General features: G+C 41.1%; 2 protein-coding genes across 8 annotated transcripts in view; one reads left to right on the forward strand and one right to left on the reverse strand.

Moving 5' to 3' along the window:
- The window catches only part of ACACA (acetyl-CoA carboxylase alpha), a 269985-nt gene that overhangs the window by 10431 nt on the left and 234721 nt on the right, over positions 1-24833 (forward strand). The window lies entirely within an intron of this gene.
- C16H17orf78 (chromosome 16 C17orf78 homolog) lies at positions 5297-23134 on the reverse strand. Of its 3 annotated transcripts, none has more exons than XM_059669708.1 (7): positions 22716-22990; positions 21634-21720; positions 20475-20720; positions 13018-13173; positions 11323-11447; positions 10736-10865; positions 5299-6747 (listed from the first exon to the last, which is right to left on the reverse strand). In XM_059669708.1, the coding sequence occupies exons 1-7, from the start codon at positions 22771-22773 to the stop codon at positions 6527-6529; spliced, it is 1023 nt and encodes a 340-aa protein (XP_059525691.1). In that variant the 5' UTR covers positions 22774-22990; the 3' UTR covers positions 5299-6526. The 3 variants fall into 3 exon arrangements, with proteins under 3 accessions (XP_059525692.1, XP_059525691.1, XP_059525693.1); XM_059669710.1 differs by having other exon boundaries at positions 6539-6747; positions 10743-10865; positions 22716-23134; XM_059669709.1 differs by lacking the exon at positions 21634-21720 and having other exon boundaries at positions 5297-6747; positions 22716-23000.

Genomic DNA, 24833 nt, shown 5'->3' on the forward strand with positions numbered 1-24833 from the left:
CTGCGCATAGCTTGGGTGGGGTGGGGTTTCAGGGAATCAACAGGGCAGAGCAAACAGCTATGGCTGATCCTCAGTCCTGCCCTAAGAGGTCCCGGGTCTCAGTGTCTCGCGGTAATCGCTGCAAGCACCTCTGAGAGGAAGCTGCCCTCGAGTTACGCCCACTGCCAGACAGTCCAGTTTCTCCCCGTATGAGTCTGGGTCCCCAGAGACTTACCCGGAACTGGCGTTCAGAGGAGTCAGGAGCTTGTGTCTCACTCCCGATTGAAAAAGACAGCCGCGTCCTCAGTTGCCAGCCCTTTCCACGTGCGCCTCCGTACCTCTGCACTTTACTTCCGCACCTCCTGAGTCTCAGTGTGCTTTTCTCTTTCCTTCTAGTTGTAGAATTTCCACTCAGCCAGCCTTCCTGTGGTCCTGGATGATGTCCATTTTGTCTTTTAGTTGTATTTTTGAAATGGTTGTGCGAGGCAGCAATTTCAGGTGTTTATCTATGCTGCCATCTTGGTTTCTCCAACACTTCATGTTTTAAATTGCATGCCATAATGAAAGCTTGCCCCATTTCCTCTGTCCCTCCTGGGACATGAATCATCCATTTGTCCAACTTATCCCAGGTTGGGGTGGGGAGGAGAGAGACATCACATACACATAACTTTTTAAAAAAATATATTTTATTGATTTTTTACAGAGAGGATAGAGAGTTAGAAACATCGATGAGAGAGAAACATCAATCAGCTGCCTCCTGCACACCCCCTACTGGAATTGAACCTGGGACCCTTCAGTCCGCAGGCCGAAGCTCTATCCACTGAGCCAAACCAGTTAGGGCTTACATAACTTTTATTACAGTGTATTGTTATAATTGTTCTATTTTATTACTAGTTATTGTTGTTAATCTCTTACTGTACCTAATCTCTAAATTAAATATTGTCATAAGTATGCATGTATAGGAGAAAACATAGTGTATATATAGGGTTTGGTATTATCTTCAATTTCAGGCATCCACTGGGGAGTCTTGGAACACATCTTACATGGATAAAGGAGACTACTATATTCCTGAATACTAATCCTTTGTGAAACATGTTGCAGTCTACAGTGTATTTCTAATGTAATATTCCTTGATATGCAGATATACCCATAAATAAGCAACTGTCAGGCTCTGAAGCTCTGCGAGTCCCATTGCCTCCAAGAATCTATTTTCATATTGCCTTCTGTGGCTGCATTTAAAAAGCTATTGACAGGTATGTCTAAAAGTCCCACAAAACAGAACTAACAACATGATACATGTCAGCAACAACGTAACATTAAAAAAAACCCAACATTTTCTATCCACAGTTGGTTGAATCTGTGGATATAGAACCCACAGATTCATAGGGCCTACTGTATAGTCAGGAATACAAGACTGTACAGCTCAATTAAAAAAAACAAAAACTAATCACCCAGTAGAAAAAAAGGGAGAGGTTATAAGCAAGCAAGAGAAAACCTGAAGCAAATAAATATATAGAAAGATGCTCAACTTTGCTAGTAAGCATGAAAATGCACATAAGAACAACAACAATATACTACATACTTTATAGCCAAAAGATTGGCAAAAATTTTAGTCTGAGATTTCCAAGTTAGGGTGTGAAATAATAGAGACTCTCTTTACCGCTGGGGCATTGGAAAACAATATGCATTTAGCAGAGCTGAACAATGAATTCTACTCCTTGGCATATGTCCTAGACATAAGCGTGTCTAAGGAAATTTATTATAGAATAAATAAGTTAAATTGCTATATGATATTATTGTGTTGTATAGCTTATGTCTTCAAAGTCAGTGTCTCGTCTGTTGAATGTTTGATTCTTCTAGAGGGCAATTAGGACTTTACCCTGTAGTCTGCACTATTTATTCATTTTTGGAGCGGTAGGGAGCAGTAGTGATCTGAAGAAATGCTAAAAGAGTCTTCTGGATATCATCTTATTTTGGGGAGACCATGACACTATACCTCTGAACATATATTTCTCCATCCTATTTTAAGTTTTAGAAAATAACCTAAAATAGGACAATATGGCTGTTGTGAATTGGGGCACTTATAGCCATCATTTAGGCCACAAATAACTTCTTTCTCATTTGTTATTTTTGCCCACTACTTTTTTCAGAGGATGAAGTTGGCAACTTCAGCCACTGGGTGGCGCAAATTCACAAGAGTTTGGTGAAAGTTGGTAAATAACAGCTCAAAGTGCATTAGTTGTTACACTGTAGCACGTGAAGCAGGGTTAGGTAGAAGAAAAAAGGCTTTGGGGGCTGAAACTTAAGTATAGATATGGATCTAAATTCTCTGGGAGTGGAAATTTTTAGTATTGGGTGACTGGCAAGTCCGGTCACTGAATAAGGGAAAGAAAAAGAAGGAAAGGGAAGGTGTTAGAATACAGAGCAAGAAGAGAAAGATGAGATAAGGAAATATGAGAGAAGCCCAAGCTGGGTGGTTCAGTTGTCTGAAGCATCATTTCGTACACCAAAAGTTTGCAAGTTCGATCCCTAGTCAGTGCGTGCAGGAGGCAACTGATTGATGTGTCTCTCTCTGTCTCTCTGTCTCCCCGTTCCTCTCTAAAGTCAATAAAGCATATCCTCAGGTGAGGATTAAAAATTAAAAATAAAACATTTAAAATATCTGAGAGAGAAAAGCATGTAAGTCTAGAGAGATGAATTCAAGTGTTACCAACAATTACAGGATGGCCTTTCATTGATTTGCATCCACCTGGTTAACCAATAGCAGCTTTGATGTAAAATAAAAGTTACTACATTTTCTCCTAGAAAATCAGGTATGATATCCTCAGCTATCCATTTAGTAGTATGATGTTACCAACATTTTCTGAATGTCTACTATGAACATAGTGCTTTGTTGGCTACAGAGTAATATAGAGGTATACAAATGTAGATGTAGAAAATACACTACCACCTCCAAGGATACAAACTAGGAAGTATACTAGTATATAAAAAGATAAATTGGCAACTAAAGGCAACATGGGGGCCATTGTATGAGCTCTAAAATGAAAACCTTTCTGAGAGTGGGAGAAGAGGTATGGAGGATCAGAGTGTGAGGAGAGGAGGAGCCATAAGACTGTCAACCTGTGCAGGACAAAAAAAAACAAAAGAAGGGTTCCTAGCCCCTAGCCATAAGTACATATAGCAAGTCTTCCTTGGAAAATGGCTAGTTCTGGACGTACACATAGGAAAAGTGCTCTAGGTCAGAATCTGCTGGAGGGTGCTTAAAGCGGCTCAAAACCAAGATGGGAGAAGGGAAAGAACAATTAGGGCTAGAGCCACCTTTTAAGTCCCTCTGTGATTAGTAGCCTCTTGCACTAGCCTAGGTGTACAGAAAAGAAGGGACCCTAATGGCCTGGTCCTGGGTCATGTTGATTTTTTGAGAACACGGGTGTATCCAAAAAATGAAGAAATGGCAAAATATATAAAATTGTATATTTTAAGTTTATATTGAATAAGTCATGCTTTAACACACATACACATACAACTATTAATGTAATTAAGCAATACCTTCAAAAGCTTAAATTGGAAGTTTCTGTTAATGTGCCTTCTCTGCCCTAAGCAACTTCCTACCGTAATCATTGCATCTATCAAAAAGTATTGTGGTGCCCTGGCTGGTGTGGCTCAGTTGGTTAGGGTTGTGGGTTCAATTCCTGGTCAGGGCACATACCCAGGTTTTGGGTTCAGTCCCCAGTCAGGGCATGTCCAGGAAGCAACTCGTCGATGTATGTATCTTTTTCACATTGATGTTTCTCTCTTTCTCTCTCTCTCTCCCTCCTTCTCCCTCTCCCTCTCCATTCCACTCTCTCCAGAATCAATGAAAAACATATCCTCTGGTGAGGATTAAAAAAAAATTATTGAGGTGATTTAGACCCTTAGAAAAGGTGGAATGACTTCTAGTCCTTTCTTAGACTTGACTGGAATATAGCAGTAATATGCTAACCAAAAAAGAGATGGCAACTTTAAAATGGTATAAAGAGTATGATCTTATTTGTGTAACATGTGTCTTTTTATGTATAAGGATTATATATATATAAAGAGGTACATCAAAGTATTAACAGTGGTTATCTCTGGGAGGAAGGATTAGTTATAATATTTTTACTTTTAGATTTTCCAGTATTTTCTAAATATTGTTGTAATGATAATGTACTTTAATAATTGAAAAACAAAGCGTGGTAACTTAATGAAAAAGAACTTGAAATAAAAATCTTGCCAACTAGTCACTTCCCAGAGGAATAATTGGCACGTCACACAAAGAGTGTTTTATCAAGTTGAGACTATAGCTACTCTATAGTGGTGACAGGGAGAATTGTGTCCTGCTGTGAAGTGATCTGCAGACTGAGGTGACCATCCCAAGCTCCCCTCCCTTCTGCTATTTCTCTCGTCCATTTCTTAGTTTTCAGAGATCTCCTCTGTTAAGAGAATACGGGGATTCTAAATGATCACCGATTAGGGAGTCAGAAAATCCTCAGAGGGGCCTTGCTTTGTCAGGGGAAACAAGTTGTTCCTAAAGCAAAATAAATGATTTTGATCCCATCTGTGAATTTCTTTAAAGAAAGTCACTATAAATGTTATTTAAATTTTACTCTTGCAGAAGCATTAATGGGTGTAGACTTTGCCCCAGATTTCATCTCCTGATAAATCTCATGTTTCTGCAGCCCCGGTGAGGTCGAGATGCCCCCAGTCAGGTTGAAGCGGCCCCGGTGAGGTTGAAGCGGCCCCAGGGAGGTTGGGACAGCCCCAGTGAGGTTGCAACGGCCCCGGTGGGGTAGGGACGGCCCCGGTGAGGTTGAAACGGCCCCAGTGAGGTCGGGACAGCCCCAGTTAGGTTGAGACGGCCCCGGTGAGGTTGAAGCGGCCCCAGGGAGGTCGAGACGATCCCAGTGAGGACCCCGGTGAGGTCGGGATGGCCCCGGTGAGGTTGAAACGGCCCCGGTGAGGTTGGGACTGCTCCAGTGAGGTTGGGACAGATAATGGGGACCAGTATAGACTGATGAACAGGGGTAGATGCAGAGGCAGAGCAACATTGAACAGACTGTCAAACTACAGTGGGAAGCCTGGGGAGGGTTTGGGAGGGGGGGGATTAAGAGATCAACCGAAGGACTTATATTCATGCATATAAGATTAACCAATGGACACAAGACACGGGGGGGGGGGGGGTAGGGGCTGGGGGAATGTCAAGGGGGGGAAAAAGGAGACATATGTAATACTCTTTGTAATACTTTAAGAAATAAAAATTATTTTAAAAAAATCTCATGTTTCTGGATTAAAGGACATCTGTGGTGGATGAGGCTGGGAGGGTGGGGATGAATGTAGGCATCAATTCTAGACGAAGAGCTTCTAAGTATAGAATGCTTCTTATCATCCTCCCTCATGGTCTTGGGAAGGAACAAGTTTTTGTTTTTTGTTTGTTTTGTTTTTCCTATTTCATGGTCAGACTGAACCACCAGTTGCAGGATAAACTGGAGGTGATGTGAATCAGTGGGAGTGTGCAGATCATATACCCATTTATTCAAGTGCAAGCCCCAGTGCTCTGTTGTCTTCACCTGCTGTATTTTCAAGGCTCCATGGACTTTAGGATGCCTAAAGGGTCTCTAGGGCTTCCTTGAAAACTACCATCAATCATGCTTTATTTCTGTTCCATCTTTTCCAGACTTGCTTGAATATTAATTCAGGGTTTATGGCAAGATATATTCCTCTGTTGGTACAGTTTTGAGAATCATTATTTTTTGGACAATACTTGAAGTAAAAGAAAACTACAATTAGTATATGGTTTTTATCAGAGAACTAAGAAAACAGAATTATTTAGAAACAGGCACATTTCACCACAACAAAATAGAATGGTTTCAGCCTTTTATGAAAAAAGGCAGGGTAACAGTTTTATCTGCCCCCACCATTCCCTTTTTACCTAAATCCTGCTTTAGCATAATCTCTTTCCACTTTCTTATCAAACTCTTACTTAAGCAGGTCAGACTTGACTTATAGCTGTACCTCCTTGAGAATGATTATGATAATCATTTTGCTCTCGTGACCTTATTCAGAATGTACACTGCTCACTCTATGGTAGGGTACAATATCCGGGCCACTTTAGGAACTCTGGATTATCAGGAGACCTCATCTGGGTCCTATGATATGCAGTCTCTAAGCACCTTGGAATGCTTAAATTCACATTCCCTTCATCAGTGTGTTCATAGCTACTTGTGGTGGCAGAGGCTCAATCATAAAACCTTGGGAAAACAGAACCACCACCCTAAGCCAGTTGAGAGTCAGTGAGCATGAAGTCAGCTGTGAAGATAACAGAGGAGTTGGTGAACTGTGCCACACTTGTGGCTGCTCTTCGCCATTCCTTGGAGGCTGTGTTTCAACCTTTTAGGAAAGACTTTCTGTTTTCACTTAATGGGATGAGAAGATACCCACTTTTTGTGGAAGTACAAAGTGAATCTCAGAGGCTTGTGACTCAGTCAGTACCAGTGGCATGAGGGTAACTGATTGATAAGCCCAGGCTCCCCCTTCATTGGCCTGGCATTACTGATTGATTGCAATGTTCCTGCTGAAGATCCGAGTGCAGAAATGGCAAGAATCTGCCCATCTTGATTAATAATAGTGAGAAGACAGTATAGTATCCATCATGCAGTGTGTGAGACAGAGCAGAACTTCTCAGAAGTATGTCTGGTGGATAACAGTGATCCCGGCAGCTTTCGTTGAGTTTGAGTTGGGAGCATTTTGTCCAACCTAGAGATCAAAAGAAAATAGGAAAGATAAAGAAGAATGGCAAATGGGTATTTTTTAATGTACCGCCAAAAAATAGCTAAGTACAAAACCCTGTATAATTCCAAGTACTCATCATTTTTCCTCTTTGCTTCCCAATAATTCTAGGGAAAGTTATTGTGCTTACACAGAGAAAGTATCTGCAAGGTGCACTTAGTAGGAAAACCTGCAATTTGTTGGACCCTATAACCTACCAGCAGAGAGCCCATCTACCCCTTGCTTGACCTATTTGCCTTGGATGGAAAAGGCCCTGGGTCTGCAGCTACTTTGGATCCCAGCTGCACAACAATTCTACTTCATTCCTTGAATCAGGCCCAAACAATCTCACTCTGTTGGAAAAGCAGCAGAGACCTAGGTCTAAGTGGACCAAATATTTTTTACTAATCCTTTTCCATTCTCACTACACCTGACTTCATGCCCCGTCTGATTTTGTATGTACTTTCTAAATGCTAACTTGTTCTGAACATAGACTGTAAGCCTCTGGAAGGCGGGAACTTGGCACACAGAAGTAAAATTGGCACTTTCGGTAAAATTTTATGGAATAGCCAAAACCGGTTTGGCTCAGTGGATAGAGCGTCGGCTTGCGGACTGAAAGGTCCCGGGTTCGATTCTGGTCAAGGGCATGTACCTGGGTTGCAGGCACATCCCCAGTGGGGGGTGTGCAGGAGGCAGCTGATCGATGTTTCTCTCTCATCAATGTTTCTAGCTCTCTATCTCTCTCCCTTCCTCTCTGTAAAATATCGATAAAATATATTTTAAAAAAAATTTTATGGAATAGATGAATAAGCCAGTAAATCCAGTATAGGAATGAAAAGACCGGGACTTCAGTTATGTTTCTACCACCCGTGTGACCTTGGCAACGTCACATAACCTCTCTGGGCCTCAGTGTAAGTATCAATAAAAATGTATATTTCTGTCCTAGCTCCCTCCCATGATTTCTACGTGGCTCAAATAAGGCAATTTGTATAAAATTACTTATTACTATTTTTATTAATTTCTTTTATTATTTAGCAGCTTATTTTGTTTATGGGAAAAATTCAGAGTTGCTGCTTCATGGTTTCCTGTAATTCTAAACTAAACTTTATAGTCCCCTTCAGACCAGTTTTTTCCAATATTCAGTAGAAATGATAATGTAGATTGGAGTAAAGAATTAAAAATACACCAGATGATAAAATCATACTAATTTACATGAGCTCATCATCCAATATTAGAAGAAACAATGCCCTAGCTGGCTTGGCTCAGTGGATAGAGCATTGTCCTGCGGACTGAAGGGTCTCAGGTTCAATTCCAGCCAGGGGCACATGCCCAGGTTGCGGGCTTGATCTCCAGTGTGGGGTGTGCAGGAGGCAGCCAATCAATGATTCTCTCTCATCATTGATGTTTCTATCTCTCTCCTTCTCCCTTCCTCTCTGAAATCAATAAAGAAATATATATACATATATATATATATATAAAAGAAACAAAATTATGAAAAATATTAACCTAAACCAGAGATGACAAATAAGTTGGCATTGAGTATCTGATGCAATGTGATAAGAAAGATTCTGATACCATTCCTGGGTGGAAAGAGTGCTGTGCTTGATTTCTTAAAAATTGAGATATAATTGACACATAACATTGTGTAAGTTTAAGGTGTACAATGTGTTGATTTGACATATTTATATATTGTAATATGATTACTACTGTAGCTTTAGTTAACACCTCTATCACGGAACATAATTATCTTTTCTTTTTTGTGGTGAGAACTGCCGGGGTCCAGCCCCAGCGGGTCCAGGTGTTCCCCAAAGGTGTGGACGGAGTCGGTGAAGAAGGAATGACACGGAGACAGCGTTCAGTTGATCAGCAACCTAGCCAGGATCTCTAGCCCGGATCTCCAGAGAGGTTCTGCTTCGGATCTCCAGCGAGGTTCTGTAGCCATGTTCCCTCGCTAGGTTCTCCAGCCAGGTTCTGTCCAGGCTCTCCAGTCAGGTTCAGTGTCCAGGTTCCAGTCAGGTTCTCCTGCCAATCTCTGTAGTCAGGTTCAGTCCAGGATCCCTTGCCATGTTCTCCCGCTAGGCTCTGTCTCTAGGCTCTGAGGCCAGTCCCTCTCCAGGATCCTCCGGCATGCTCTCTCCAGCGAAGTTCTTCTGTCTCTAGGCTCCGTGTAGGTTCTGTCTTCTTGATTCTGTTCTAAGTTCTGAGTGTTTCTGTCTTGTTACAACTGTATTTATACCAGTTGATTCAATCCTATCAATCTCTATTACAAAGGTTAGGGCGTTTCTTATCTCCATTCCAGGGAGAAAAGATTATGTAGTTTAAGCATGATTGTTCGTAGTTAAAGGGATTAATTACCCGCCTGGCACTTAGTTGAGGGGTTTTATTCCCTCCCTAACTTCAGGGGAAAATCCCCACCTGGGGATTCAACCTTTCTCGGAGAGGTGACCTTGGTTAAAACACAGCGCCAAGAAGGTGAGCAAACACATTAAGAACCGTATGCCATATATGCCAGGTCCCTTGAAACAGCAAGGATGGACCGGCTCCCGGCAGAGAACATTTAAGATCTAGTCTCTTAGCAATTTTGAAGTACATAATACAGTATTGTTGACTGTACTCACTATTCTATGCATTAGACTTCCAGAACTTACTCATCTTCTAGTTGCACTATGGTTGATTATTGATATGTGCAGCCAACACAGAATTAAAGGGGAGCAGCATGTGTACCATCCTGGACACTTAATCTTTGAGACCCATTCTTAATGCTGTAATTCTACAAAAGTGGGTACCATTTTTAATTTAGAAAGTATTGGAGACCTAGTCTCTTTGTCTTGTAGTTGTTGTAGAGAAGGTGCCCATCAATTTCTTATATGCAAAGGCTGAATCCACTCTTCATGGGGAAATTGGATTTAAAGCAGCTGAGCTGAACTAGTCGGGTAGTGTCTGTTTCAGACACTAAAGGGCAATATGAATTTATAATCTTGTCAGGAAACCCAAGGGTATGGAGGAAAAAAGCTGTTTTGCCAAAAATCAAACTGTGTTCAAGTGTAGTGGTTCCTAAACTTTGGTGTATGTAAGAGTTACCTAAAGGCAGGGATGGACACATAGTTGTGGTCTCTGAAGCTCTTATAGGTTTGGGGGAGCTTTTCTTAAGAAAAACAAAACAGCCTAGCAGGAGTGGCTCCGTGACTGAGCTTTAACCCATGAGCCAGGAGGTCACAGTTTGATTCCCAGTCAGGGCACATGCATGGGTTGCGGGATCCATCCCAGTAAGGGGCATACTGATAGATGATTCTCTCTAATTATTGATATTTCTATTCTCTCTTCCTCTCTCTGAAATTAATAAAGTACTAGATGGTTTGGCTCAGTGGATAGAATGCCAGCCCTCAGACTGAAGGGTCTGGGGTTCAACTCCAGTCAAGGGCACGTACCTCGGTTGTAGGCTCCATCCCCTGCTCTGGTCAGGGCGCACGTGGGAAGCAACCAATTGATGTGTCTCTCTCACATCAATGTTTCTCTCTTTCTGTCTCTCCCCTTTCCTTCCACTCTCTCTAAAAATCAATGGAAAAAATTTCCTCAGGTGAGGATTAATAACAACAAAAAATGAAATCAATAAAACATTTTAAAAAAGAAAAATGATATACTTTTAAAAATACAAAATTGGATACAAGGTCCCATGGTTCCTGAAGCTTAAGCATCATTAATTTTACAGTAAATTCACCTCTACATAGGGAGCATGTTAAAAATTCCTGATTCATTCTGCTGATTCATTCTATCTGGGGCCCAGGAATCTGCATTCTCAGTATGTACCCTACCATGTTATGGCTGGGCTAATGGTAAGAAAATAGCATACAAATACCTACCTATTTCCTGACACATAAAACAGTTAACCACATTTGCTTCGTAACAGAAGCAGCTTCCTGTCCCCCAGCACTTATATGTTAGCCCCATTTTCTCCGAGCAAATGCACACACCATACAGGGAACACTTTCCTTCTCTGGCTGAGAGTGAGGCTGGGGTTCAGCTGCCTCGGGTTGTTGGCCTTCCTTCCTTTGCCTTCCCCACACTCGCCGGCATTGGCATAGTTCTCTGGTTCTTAGGCATTGACACTGAGGGGAGAAAAATGACTGGTATTAACTTTAGGTGGCTGGTATGCACTTGATTATCTTCCAAACCTCATGTTGGGCCATTTAAATAAAATTATCTCTTCTAAAGAAACGATTCTGTTCTATTGGCTCTATCCTCTCTAGAGAATGTACAAGTACAGCAAAGGAAAGGAACTCACATTTAGCAAGGACCTACTATGTGCCAGGCACCTGTCACACAGGATCTCAGTTAACCTCATAACCACCATAAGAGGCAAATATCATTAGTCCCATTTTGAAGATGAGACTACTGAGGTTGGACAAGTCAAGCAACTTTCTCAAAGCCACTCAGTGAGTGTGAGTGGTAGGTCTGTCCAAACTCCAAAGTCTACAGTATGTTTTTCTTATTATGCCAACCTACCTCTGGAAAAGGAGCTTTTTATAGATCAAGCCCAAGGACCCAATACATCAGCAAACTTACAGGACATGGAACTTCAAAAATGACAAACACTGTAATAGCGATTCCACTGAACAACAGAGTACCAGCAATGAGAAATTTGACCACAATGCTCCATTTCTGCCTCTTCTCTAGATTTTCATCTGTGTCTAAAAGGAGAGAGAGGAGTAGAAGAGGGAGAAAGAGAATTTGAGAGAGGGAAGAGATCAACCCTCTGATTTGAAGGACTCTTGGCTCACATGACTAAGAGGGGTCCAGCTAGATTCAGAGGAGGAGGCCCAGTTTCCAGTTCAGACTTAGAGTCAGGAGTGGGGTGGGCATCATGGGCTCTGCTCCAATCTCAGAGAGTGACCTTCCCTGGGATTTGGGATTTTTCCATGATCAAGTAGGACCCATTCTTGCACTGCTCTCAAGAGAGGAAAGGGGGTGGGAGTGCCCAAGGAGTTCTAAACTCTTCTTTCACCAGCAGCCCTCTCAGGGTCTCTACTTAGAAAAGTACCCTCCTTTGCTCCCCGTGGCTTTAGTGGGGCATAGGAGGAACAAAGGTGAGTTGGCATTGCTCCTGGGTCATAAGTCAAATTTGGGGACAAATGGCTTATATGCATCTTGTTATTACTAGTCTCATATTTATTTTTCTCCCGGTAGGAACTAGGATGTAACCCAGGCCAGGATCTTACAGAATTTGAGTTCTGGCCAATTTAGGGAAGGTCATTTCTAAAAGCCGTGCAGATGAAACATGCACTTGGTTGTTGCCATCACTATAATAATTGCTTAGTGTGTAAATGTCGCCTGTCTATACATGCAGTGGCTGGTATTACCTACCACATAAATACATTTCATTCTGTCCCCAAATCTGGATGCAAGATTAGCTCATTGGTGTTGAGGTAAAGCACTATTAGTACAGTTATATGCCCCTTAACAACCGGGATACATTCTGAGAAATGCATCATTAGGCAATTCCATCACTGAGCAAAAATGAGAGAGTGCACTTACACTACCTAGATGGTATAGCCTCGTACACACCTAGGCTATATGGTATAGTGTATTGCTCCTGTACAGCATGTTACTGTATTGAATACTGTAGGCAATTGTAGCACATTGGTATTTGTGTATAGAAAAGGTACAGTAAAAATACAGTGTAAAAGATAAAAAATGGTATATCTATACAGGGCACTTACCATGAATGGATCTTGCACATCTGGAAGTTGCTCTGGGTGAGTCAGTGAGTGAGTGGGTGAGTGAATGTGAAGATCTAGGACATTACTGTACACTACTGTAGACTTGATACAACACTGTACATTTAAGCTACACAAAATTTATAAAACAACCTGAGATTAAATCAAGCACAAGAGAAAAGGGTATAATCAAGAGACAGTAAACACAGGATGTATGAGGCTGCTGCTGGCTTAACACAAAGTTTTACAGCAAACTTTTCTTATAAATAGAAAGAGTACACTCTAAAGCAATGATAAAAAGTGTAGAATAGTAAATACATAAAGCAGTAACAGTCATTTATTATTACCAAGTATTAAACTACAAACATTTCTGGGACCTCCTTTATAGAGAAACTGATTTTTTCCATAAGAAATGGAGTGGTTTTTCTAATAGAAACTCTGTGTAACTTCTCAACCTCCAGGAAAATCCTAGGAGACCCAGGCTAATGTTGGGGTTAAAAATGTTTTTCTTTCTGTTCTTTTCTCACCATTACTTATTCTGTACCTTGTTGTTTCAAAGGGGTAGAAAAATCATCAATACTTGTAGTTTTCTCTCCTTCTTTATTCCCTGGAGTTATGGAGGTGGTAGTGGTGGGAAAAGCCTCTAATGAAGTCCTCATTGCTGGGTAGACCTTACATTGGAAGATCCCTGGTAAAAAAGCTATAAAAAAAGAAAGAATGAAAGGACAACTGAGAAAACTTTATCCTGCATTTGATTTTATCTGACAAAAGACCCTAGCTCTGCCCAAGATGATACTAAACTTCTCACTGTGGCCCCATTGACCTGTCCATAGGTTTAGGGTGTAAGCTCCAAATAATGCCAAGAGTAAATGAGAATAGAGATACTAATAAGAGATATGGATTAAAATCCCCAGGAGGCCTTTGACTAATGTAGGATCAAAGCGGAGGAGTAGACCATATCTTGTTTGCCTATCATTCTTAAGGCCATAATAATAATAAGGATGGAGGGCGTAACACTGTTCAAAGTTTCCATCTTTTAAAAAGATGGCTCCAAAGTCCAAGGAGGAGCATGAAATATTATCATTTGCCTTAATGACTGCTGCAAGTTTGTCTGGTGGAGTGTAAGTCAACTACTCTGAGAGGGGATCGGGGAAAGCCAAAGGAGTTGGAAGAAGAAGGAAAGCCCACCCAGCTACATGCACTCCTCAATTTCATTCACTCTGCAAATAATTAAAAATGAATACTGTATCTATTATGTGCCAGAGACTACTTCATTACTTTGGATATATCAGTTGGATGCATTCTAGCCAGGGAAGGAGTAAAGGAGAGAAAGGGTTGAGGGGACGAGGGGGAAGCAGACCACAATAAATAGAGTAAATTTTATGGTATGTGCTACAAAGAAAAAAAAGTTATAGTAGAGGAAGGTGCCCAGCTGGCATGGCTCAGTGGCTGAGCATTGACCTATGAACCAGGAGGTCGCTGTTTGGTTCACGGTCAGGGCACATGCCCAGGTTTCGGGCTCCATCCCAGTGTGGGGCATACAGGAGATAGCCGATCAATGATTCTCTCTCATCATTGATGTTTCTATCTCGCCCTCCCTCTTCCTCTCCCTTCCTATCTTAAATAAATAAAAAAAATAAAAATAATATTTTAAAAAGTAGAGGAAAGTAAGGGAGCAGTCTAGGGATGCGGTGCAGGTGGGCAGTGGTTTGGCAACATGCAGTGTAGGCTAGTTTCATTGAGAAGGTGAGGATTGAGCCAAGACTTGAAGGAGGTGAGGGGACTAGCCATGCAGATACCTGGAAGGTATAGTAAGTCCTCACTAATGTTGTCGCTAGGTTTGGAAACTGTGACTTTAAGGCGAAATGACATATAACAAAACCAGTTGTCCCATAGGCTAACTGATATAAACAAGAATTGGGTTCCTACGGCATATTTCTGATAAAAAAAAAAAAAGTCACCAAATTTCTAAAGACCCCAAACACTTATAATATTAAACTTTGAAATAAATGTGAACTATACATATATTTAATAAATATTAATTTTAAAAAAGCAAGATAATTCTTTTCTAAGCTGCTTATGCCAGTTCAGGGTTGCGGGTGGCCAGAGCCTATCCCAGCCACTCAGCGGGGGAAAACCCTGGACAGGGAGCCCTTCCACTTCAGGGCACCCTCACATACACCCACATGGAGACTAGAGCAATGCAGATACACCAAGTCACGTAATATGCACGTCTTTGGGGTGTGAGAGGAAACCAGTGTACAGAGGGAAACCCTTGCAGGCTAGGGAGAACATGCAAACTTCACACAGACAGTGGCCCCAGTGCAGTGATGGCGAACCTTTTGAGCTCGGCGTGTCAGCATTTTGAAAAACCCTAACTTAACTCTGGTGCCGTGTCACATATAGAAATTTTTTGATATTTGCAACCATAGTAAAACAAAGACTTATATTTTTGATATTTATTTTATATATTTAAATGCCATTTAACAAAGAAAAATCAACCAAAAAAATGAGTTCGCGTGTCATAGGTTCGCCATCACTGCCCTAGTGGAAATCAATTTTTTTCCCATCAATGTTATAACAAAATGATGTTATTCAAGGTAACCTGTTGTAGTGACCTAGGCAGAGGCGAGAGCTAGAGTATAGGCAGAGATGTCTGGCATGTTACAGTTTTAGAGGACAAGCAAGGAGGCCAGTGAGATTGGAGTAGAGTGACCAAGGGGGCAGGAGTAGGAGATAAGGATCTAAAGCAGTGGTTCTCAACATGTATCTTTGTTATGAGGTGGGGCCACAACATTAGTAACAAAGAAACAATTTCCGGAGGATGAGGCCCAGAAATCAGGATTTTAAAAAGATTCCTAGGTGATTCTAATGTGCAGCCAAGGTTGAGAACCACTGAAGGAAATGGGCCCATATCACTGAGGGCCTTGTAGGCTAGTTTAAAGACTTTGGTTTTATTTTGATTGAAATGGGGATCCAGTCCTGCCCGGTGTGGCTCAGGCGGTTGAGCATTGTCCCATCCTGTGCACTGAAAGGTCACCGGGTTTAATTCCTGGTCAGGGCACATACCTGGGTTTGATCCCTGGTTGAGTGCTTTGGGGAGGCAACCGATTGATGTTTCTCTCTTTCTCTCTCCTTCTCCCTGCCTCTCTCAGGTCAATAGAAACATATTTTTAAAAAAGAAATGGGAATCCATTACAAGGTTTTGAGCAGAGGAATGACATGATGGGTTTATTTTTAAAGGATCACTGAAAGAAACTGTAGTGGGACAAGGGTAGAAGCAGTCACCTGTTAGGAGGCTATTGCAGAAATCCAATGAGTGATGATGGTGACTCAGACCAGCTCTGGAAGTGATGAGATGATGCAGACAAATTCTGGCTGTAGTCTGGAATGAACTTCACTTGCCTCCAGAATTGACCTAATCCAATTCAGACAGTGGTTCCTATTCCATTTTGAATGGTCTCTTATCATTGCTTATTAAATTGAGGTCTGTAAGTCCTACTTGATGTTTCTAAATTACTCTCCCATGTCTTGATTAAATCCATGTGAAAATGATAGTTCCTTACTTCAGAGGCCAGTGGCCACAGTACCAGACACTGTACATGAAATTACAGGGTAAGGACTCATCCTTGATTTCATTTTAATCAGGAAGGCAGTGTTAGCAAAGATAGAGACAAAGAGCCACAGTTTCAAAAGAAAAAAACAAGGAAATTATGTGAAGTATTTTCAGCATAGTGCCTGTCAGGTCTCTGAAGTAATAACATATGTTTTATGAGACTGATGAGCTGAAGATAAGCAAATTTCACTTTGGACAAGTCACCTAAGTTCTCTGAGTTTTGGTCTCCTTGTCTGTAAGATGGTTATAATAAAACTAGAGGCCCAATGGACGAAATTCATGCAAGGGGCCCGGCCCTTGCAGCCCCGGATGGTCGTTCTGCTGTTGAGTCTAATTAGCACATTAGCTCTTTATTATAAAGGATAATCCTTGATCTACCTATTTCATATGGGTGATGTGAAGATGAGAAAGCAGGTGAAAACACTCTGCACACTGAGTTATATTATGATTGGAGGAGGAGGAAAAACCTAGAGTTCCTCTAAGTAGAACTGTGCCCACTAACCATAGGGATAATGGTATTTCATTATAGCATGTCTTCCCACCTTCTGGGGCCACTATTGCAAAGTCTACTTAATAGGCTTCTTCATCTGTCAGTGTATTTTTATTTCTGCCTAGTTTCTGAATTAATGCCCATCCATGTTGGCAGTTCATCTCTAGTAGTAGATCTCATCTACTAGGTAACAGCATTAAGGTGGAGCACATTTGTAAATACAGCTCTCCATTCCCAGTGATGATGGAATTGCAATATTAGCTTTTCTTTGGCTAAGGATATTTGGGCATGAATGCCCCACTTTAATGAGAGAAACAAAAATCAAAATTTATGAAATGGATGATTTAGGAGATGATGCTTTGCTTTCTTAAAAAATAACTTATTTTAAAAAGGGAACATTAGGTGCATTGTATTTAAATGGAAGTCTCTTTCAGAGCCTATTCTGTAATAATACTAGCAGGTTGAAAGGGCTATTGGGTTTGTGCTTCGGATCTAAACCTCAGCTGTACATATATAGAAATCAGACCATGTAGTCAAACCCCTCATTTGTACCTATAGCAGTGATGGCGAACCTTTTGAGCTCGACGTGTCAGCATTTTGAAAAACCCTAACTTAACTCTGGTGCCGTGTCACATATAGAATTTTTTTGATATTTGCAACCATAGTAAAACAAAGACTTATATTTTTGATATTTATTTTATATATTTAAATGCCTTTAACGAAGAAAAATCAACCAAAAAAATGAGTTTGCGTGTCACCTCTGACACGCGTGTCATAGGTTCGCCATCACTGACCTATAGAAACTGAGCACTGGAGAAATTAAGTAACTTGTCCAAAGTGATCATTAATATCAGAATAAACATTTGTGTAATATTTCTCCTATACTCACAGTTTCACATGGGGTAAACAGACCATAGGAATTAGTTCACACCAGTCAAATTCCAAGGAATCTAATCTATATACTAAAATGACATTAAAATATTTACATAGGAGAATGTGTCTGTCAAATGGATCAGATATGATGTTTTTCTCTTCTAGATACCCTTTTCTAAACCTACAGGTTCTTGTGAAACCTAATGCATAATTGGAAAGTTTCTTGATTAATATAGAATCTAAGGAATAGGAACTAGATGGTGTAAACCTTATCAGACATGATAAAGACCTATGAGTCCTCTCTCATCAGAAAGAATTATCAGAATATTTATAATAGAGGATCTTTTCCTTGGCCAAATTCCATAAACAGTAACAAATAGTCGTCGTCTTACATTTTTCTAGATTGCATGTCAACCCACATCTTCTGATGACCAACTGTGTTGCAGTCCATTCTCATTCTTACAGTTTCAGATTCCTACTTTGCTCTGGGAACATTTCCACGCACTGACTTCTGTTTCTGGGACATTCTCCTGTGCAGACTGATGTCGTCTATAGTGGGCATCTCTTCTATGACCTTATAAATTTGACCATGTACCTTATTTCTACTATACTTGGAGTGTGTCACTTCCTGGCACTCAGTGTAAGTTTGAATTCAGAATAGGCAGTTTCATACTCACATATGGGGCAATATTTCAAAATTCCACTCTAAATTGGGTGTCTGCAATTCATCATTGTTCAAGAAATGTATCTTGACTGATGATTAGATCCCCAAACTAACCTGCAAATATCCATTTACTTTCTTTGCACAGTTCAAATAGTACAGGGTATTAGCTTAAACCAGCTATTTTCAACCTTTTCCATCTCATGGCACACAGAAGCTACCAAAATTCCAGGGAACACCCAAAAAAGATTTTTTTTTTTTTTGCCAAACTGACAAAAATAAATAGGTATAATTTTTCATTCAGCCACACTGGACAGCTATTTTTTAATTTAACAATCTAAGGGAAACAGGCCAGTGCCCCTGACTAAAAATCAGGTATTGCGTGTCTTAAAAAATTCTTGCAGCACACCCATTGAAAATCGCTGGCTTAAACTTTTCCTCCTTCCCTGGACTCTAGGCTAGCCCAAAGCAAATTGCTGAATTAGGGCAGGTTGATCATTGGCATCTCTCCCCTTAATCTCCCAGTTTTCCCTGTCCCAAATCTCTAAAAGCTAGTGTCTTAATTGCTCTGAGTCCAACACTGCATAGCATTATATCCAAGAAAGATTCACCCTGTACAAAGTGCTCTAGACTCCAAAATGACTTAAGTTCACTGTTCCCCATCACACTTATCATTGACTCATAGGGTGGGGGTGTCACATGTTAGAAAGAGAACAATCTGGTTGAATTAATTTGCTTTAACACTGAATGACTGAAATCCCCCAAATACTGTCAGAGGCTTTTACGTTTTTAAGAGTTTTTTGTGTTGTTGTTTTTTCACACAAAAGTGATTACCATGTGAACTTTAGAAAGTATAATAAAGGAATGAAAACATTCATGTCATGTGAGGATTTATAATTTACTATAACTGGGCCACATCCCAAGAACCTATCCACTTATTTCCCAATTTCTAGTCCTCTAAACAGATGGTAGTTTTAAAAGTTTTCCCCCATTATTCTGCTGGTGAACCCCCAGTTTCTCTAAAAGTGTCAAGTTTTATTTAATTTTTTCCAGCAGTGCAACAGTAGCTTCTAGGGAATTGCCTGTATGTAGGAGGAACTGCCAATACTAATGTATAGATCATAAACTAGTTGACAGAAAGAATGGGTGGGAGAAGGAAGGACAGAAGCAGAGAAACTTAAGGCAGAGGTCAAGAGCCATTGTTCAGCAACTGTGGGGGAACAGGCACCCTCAATGTGTGTGGAAGTGAAAAACCGAACAACCACCGTGGAGGGTAACTTAGCAATATCTATTAAACTTTGATACAGCAACCCTGCTTGGAATTTATCCTATTGATAAATTGTAGGCACACAAAGAAGAATATATAAGATTATTGCTTGCAGCATTGTTTGTATTTGCAAAAGTTTGGAAACAACCAAAATATCCATCCATCCATAGGGAACTGGTGATAGTATAGCCATAAAATGTAATACTGTGCAACAGTTACAAGGAATGAGACATATCCTATATATGTCTAATATGCAAATTGTCCCTTCGGGCGGGAGTTTGACCGACCTGGAGTTTGACCACTCGCTATGATGTGCGCTGACCAATGGGGGGGGGTGCATAACATGGCGGGCATAGCAGTGCTGGCAGTGGGCTACAGTGGAGGTGCTGCCGGCCACAATGGGCCCCGATGAGAGCTGGACCATGGTGGGATGGTGGAGCAGGTGAGTGGGTGGCGCCAGGCCAAGGCAGGGTGCCAGATAGGGCTGTGAGGCTGGGGATGCGAGCTAGGGCCTGATCTTCGCAGGCCACCCCGAGGAACCCCACCCATGCACAAATGTCATGCACTGGGCCTCTAGTTTATACATATTGATATGGAACAACCTATATGATACATTGTTAAGTGGAAAAAAGCAAGGTATTGAATAGTGTATATGATATGCTACTATTTATGTGTTTAAAATATATACATCCATACATGCTTAGAATATCTCTGGAAGGAAACTCAGCAAGTTGTTAATAGGGTTTCCCTCAGGGATAGAGTACTAGAGGACTGAGGAAGTAGAACAAGGGAGATTTACTTTTCACTGGAAACCTGTGTTGTTTGAACATTTTACTATGTGCATTCAGAGTAAATCAAAATCAAATAACCATTGTGAAAGACGACCCATCAGAAATGAGAGCATGTGAAAATTGCCGCATGTCAGGACTAGAAGAGCCCTTAGAGATTAGAGAACTGAGTCTCAGAGAGGACATAGATTTGCCAAAGGAGAGGATAATCCATTTCCTTGAGGCATTAGCTGCTGCTAAGCTCTACCTGCATTCAGGGTTATAAGTAAAAGTCATGCCTACCTTCACCTCATGTTCCAAACTCACCTCTGCCTGTTAGAAGAGATCCATTCTGAAAGTTGGATGTGGGGGTTAGGTGACAGCTTGGGAAAGCTGTGCTGTTTCTATGGGGAGCGGCAATAACTCGCAGGTTCTTTAGAGTATGCTTGACCTTTGGCCTTTTCTCTGAATATTCAAGGCTGACTTTTACTTTGCTCCCAGAGGCAAGGCACTGCAGGGTAGCCACAGTCAGAATTTGGATGAAGGTGGACCTGTTGTCTTCTGCTTGAGCTTCTGCAAAGAGATAAGCCAAAGAGAATAAAGGAAGCTGGCATATATTTATTGATTTCAGAACAGAAGGGATAGGGAGCGATAGAAACATTAATGATGAGAGAATCATTGATCAGCTGCCTCCTGCACGCTCCTCACTGGGAATTGAGCACCCAGTCCAGGTATGTGCCCTGATGGGGAATCAAACTGTGACCTCCCAGTTCTTGGGTTGACACTCAACCACTGAACCACACTGCCTGGACAGGAAGCTGATTCTTAATCTGAATGGCTGAACTCGTTAAACTTCACTGCTGTATTTTTGTCTCTTTTTAGTTGATTTTTCCCTCACTATGTGCTTATGGTACTTAATGTACAAACCTGCCTTTCTTTCTTCCTACCATGAATCCCATGAAGATAGGTAATTGCAGTAAGTTCAGCCCAGAGAAATGCTCATAGATTGTCTTCTCTAGTGCAGAGAGGGTTGAGTACTGCCTCCTTCTTGTTCTTCACCCCCTTTTTTGATTTATATAGCCATGCCTTAGCTAATAAGAGTTAATTCAAAAATTGGTTTCCAGGCCTAACTGGTGTGGCTCAGTGGATAGACCGTCGGCCTGTGGACTGAAGGGTCCCAGGTTCGATACCGGTCAAGGGCATGTACCTTGGTTGTGGGCACATCCCCAGTAGGGGGTGTGCAGGAGGCAGCTGGTCGATGTTACTCTCTTATCGATGTTTCTAACTCTCTATTCCTCTCTGTAAAAAATCAATAAAATACATTTTTAAAAATTGGTTTCCAGAAAGCTTTTTGGGGGAATACATATCTTTAAAATAGGGTATTTGAGATCTGAGCTAGGAATGGGAGAGATAGGCATCTTTTAAAAGTAAAAACTTTCTGGCAAAGTGATTTTTTTTTTTCAGGAAAGGAGAGCTTATTCCATACCTGACATTAGGACATCCGTGGTGCTTCTCATACCTGTTGAGAAGAGCCCAGGGAGCTGTTCCACTTGACAATGGCTATCTCTGAGTTCTGGAAGTAAAAAAAAAAAAAAAAAAAAAAGGGTCAGGCTTTACTGTTTAGAATTTCAGACACTGGAGAGGGAGATACAAAATAATGTAGTTCCTTCTCTCAAAGCTTGCAATTGGTAATATAAAAATTTCTCCCAAAGACTTAAAAGTATATACAAGAGGAAGTTAGACTAGTATAAAGAAAATTGAGTACCAATCTATTATCCTTGGGGGTGGGGAGGTGAAATAGAGTTAAATGAAGTTAATTAATGAAAGACTAACCAACCTTTCCTTCAAACACTGGTTATTACTTCTTCTCCTTCCTGTTCTTGTTTTAAAACTTTTGAAAGTTTATTAAGCGTAACCTTGAACAAGGTATCTTTCTGAATTCTATGGAACCATAGGTCATAGTAATTTATGCTTTTTGCCATATAACTCACAGGGTGTTGTGAGTTTTCTTTTTCTTTTTTTCTTCTTCTTTTTTGTGTGAGTTTTCTTCATTTGCTAAATTTGCTACTACTGCACATTATACTCTTTGGCCTTAACTCTGGTGAGCTAATTATAGTGAGGAAATGTTTAGGACACTTTGAAAAATCATGTTTTAAATGAACAGTTATCAAAGAGCAGAAAATGGTGCCATTTCACCTCCACACCACCCTTTTCTTAGTTCTCCCCTCCCAAGAGCATCCCCACATATTCGGATGTAACACCTTAAAAAGGAAGACATCTTGTGAGGGGCTATGGATTTGTGACAGCACCCTCCAGGAGAGAAAGCCATGTGAAAGGACTCTGATGTTAGTTACATGAACAAGACATTCTCTGAAGGCTTCTCACCATGAAACAGACAGCTATCTTTCTGGGTTGAATAAGTTGCAGTCCTGCAAGAGGATGCATAGGATGATTGGAAAGCATTGCCAACTGAGTATTGGCTATATCTCTATTTGCCAGAAGAGACCCCAAACACTTTCTAGGTCTCTCTTTGGATTTTCCAGGAGATTAGGCTAGAGTAGCACTTACCTTTCTTGTTGGCATCGTAGGATGTAATGATTAGGCTGAAGACCAAGATGGTATCCATGTCAGCTTGAGCACATGCTCCTTGCAGAGACAGTATGCTGCTGATCTGTCACTGCCCCTTATAGCTTTGTCTCTAGGCATTTTCACTGCCCTAGAACCAAGTTTGACCCTGGGAGAGTCTGGTTCCACCCTAATTATCTTGCCCCGTTTCATGAAGACCCAGGAATAGAGCTGATTGGAGAGAGGACTAAATTTGCTTGTTAATGATTGATTCAGAAGGTCTTCCCTGATCACTGCTGCCAACATAAGAAACAGTAATTACCCAGAGGTTTCCTTAGGAGAAAGGGCATAAACGCCCAGTGATATGCTTTATAAATACTTGCAGGTAGACACGTAGACATTCACAAGCATGCTCACTAAGACAGGCATATAGATTTACACACCAACATACAGAGATAAAGAGATTTCAAATAAGGAAAGTGATTTACAGAGTAGAGCAGGGAACTGGGACTGAATAAGTTGGTGAGTTGCACTGGAGAAAGCACTGCACTAGGAATTACGAGAACTGGGTTCTAATACAGGCTATTATTAACTACGTCCTCTTGAGAAAATTGCTTGATTTCTCCACATCTCAATTTTTTCCTCTGCAAATATTCTGACCAAATGATCTCTAGTATTCATTCACAGTTACACACATAGAATTACATCAGCACAGACATACCTGTCTAGTTTTGTACATTTTCACACCCCTGAATAGTGAAGTGACTTTAGGTAAACCACCTTCCCATGACTATTGGGCTGAGAGGTTGTGAAGAAGAGCTAAATACCCTAGATGAGAGAGACTGCCTGCAGTTTGGGAAGGTTTTCCTAGACAGATAACTGTTGTTGGAGATATTTAAAACTTGCGTATTTCAATAATACTATGTAGACTTTGTGACAGTATAGGTAGATGGATCATAAAGCAGAAATGAGGATGTATTTAGGTCCTCTGCCTAAGCCCAGAGCCTCTGTATTCTCTCTACCCACTGTAAATGTACTCCATTGGAGTAAACATAGGTTTGGCTCTGCGAAAGAAGGTTCCAGAGGCCAGCACTCTGATTGATAATGATGAATAGGGACATTCCATGAGGGAATTCATTAGATCTGAGTCAAATCATGATTTAAATGTTACCCTGTTGCCTGACATTTTAACTCAGGTTGAAATCTGGCTAAATAGAGCATTAAGGGAAATATTGGAAAACAAAAAGGAAAAGATATCTGTCACCAAAGGGTAACATATTGCCTGAAATTGGAAGGAGAAGTGCTGAACATTCAGCCACAGTGCCTTTCATTTAGCAAGTATTTATTGTGGGCCTACTATGTGCTAGACACTATTCTAGCAGTGAGCAAGATCAAGTCTATGTTCACATGAAAAGATGGAAAGCAGACAACAAACCTGGTGAAAAATAAAATAGTGCAAAGGGCTAATAATAAACAATATACAAATACATATATAAGATAATTAGAGATTGTGATAGTTGTTGTGAAGCAAAGAACAGAATATGAGATGAAGGGTTCCTGGCAAGAGGCCACTTTAAATAGGGTGGTCAGGGAAGACTTCTCTGAGGAGGTGACATTTGAGCTAAGAAAACCGAGAGAGTGAATGCAATAGAAGCCAAGAAAGGCGAGTATTTCAAGGAAGAAATGATCAGTTGGTCAAATGCTGAGAGGTGTGTATGATGAGAACAGACTGTCCACTATATTTGACAAATCTATAAGAACAGTTTCAGCAGAGTGGTGGAAGTAGGAGAGGCTGAGAGGGAGTTGGAGCTGAATATGTGTACATAATCTTTTCAAGGAATTTTGCTATGGAAGGGAGCAGAGAAGTGAGGCCAGCTAAGTAGAGAGAACATAAGTACCTCAAGTTTTTTTTTTTAATTATATATATACACTAGGGGCCCGGTGCACGAAATTCGTGCACTGGGTGTGTGTGTGGGGGGAGTGTCCCTCAGCCCAGCCTGCCCCCTCTCACATACTGGGAGCCCTCAGGCGTTGACCCCCATCACCCTCCAATCGCAGGATCGGCCCCTTGCCCAGGCCTGACGCCTCTGGCCTAGGCGTCCGGCCCGGGCAGCTGGGACC

Source organism: Myotis daubentonii, chromosome 16, assembly GCF_963259705.1.
Source record: "Myotis daubentonii chromosome 16, mMyoDau2.1, whole genome shotgun sequence".
Classification (NCBI taxonomy): domain Eukaryota; kingdom Metazoa; phylum Chordata; class Mammalia; order Chiroptera; family Vespertilionidae; genus Myotis; species Myotis daubentonii.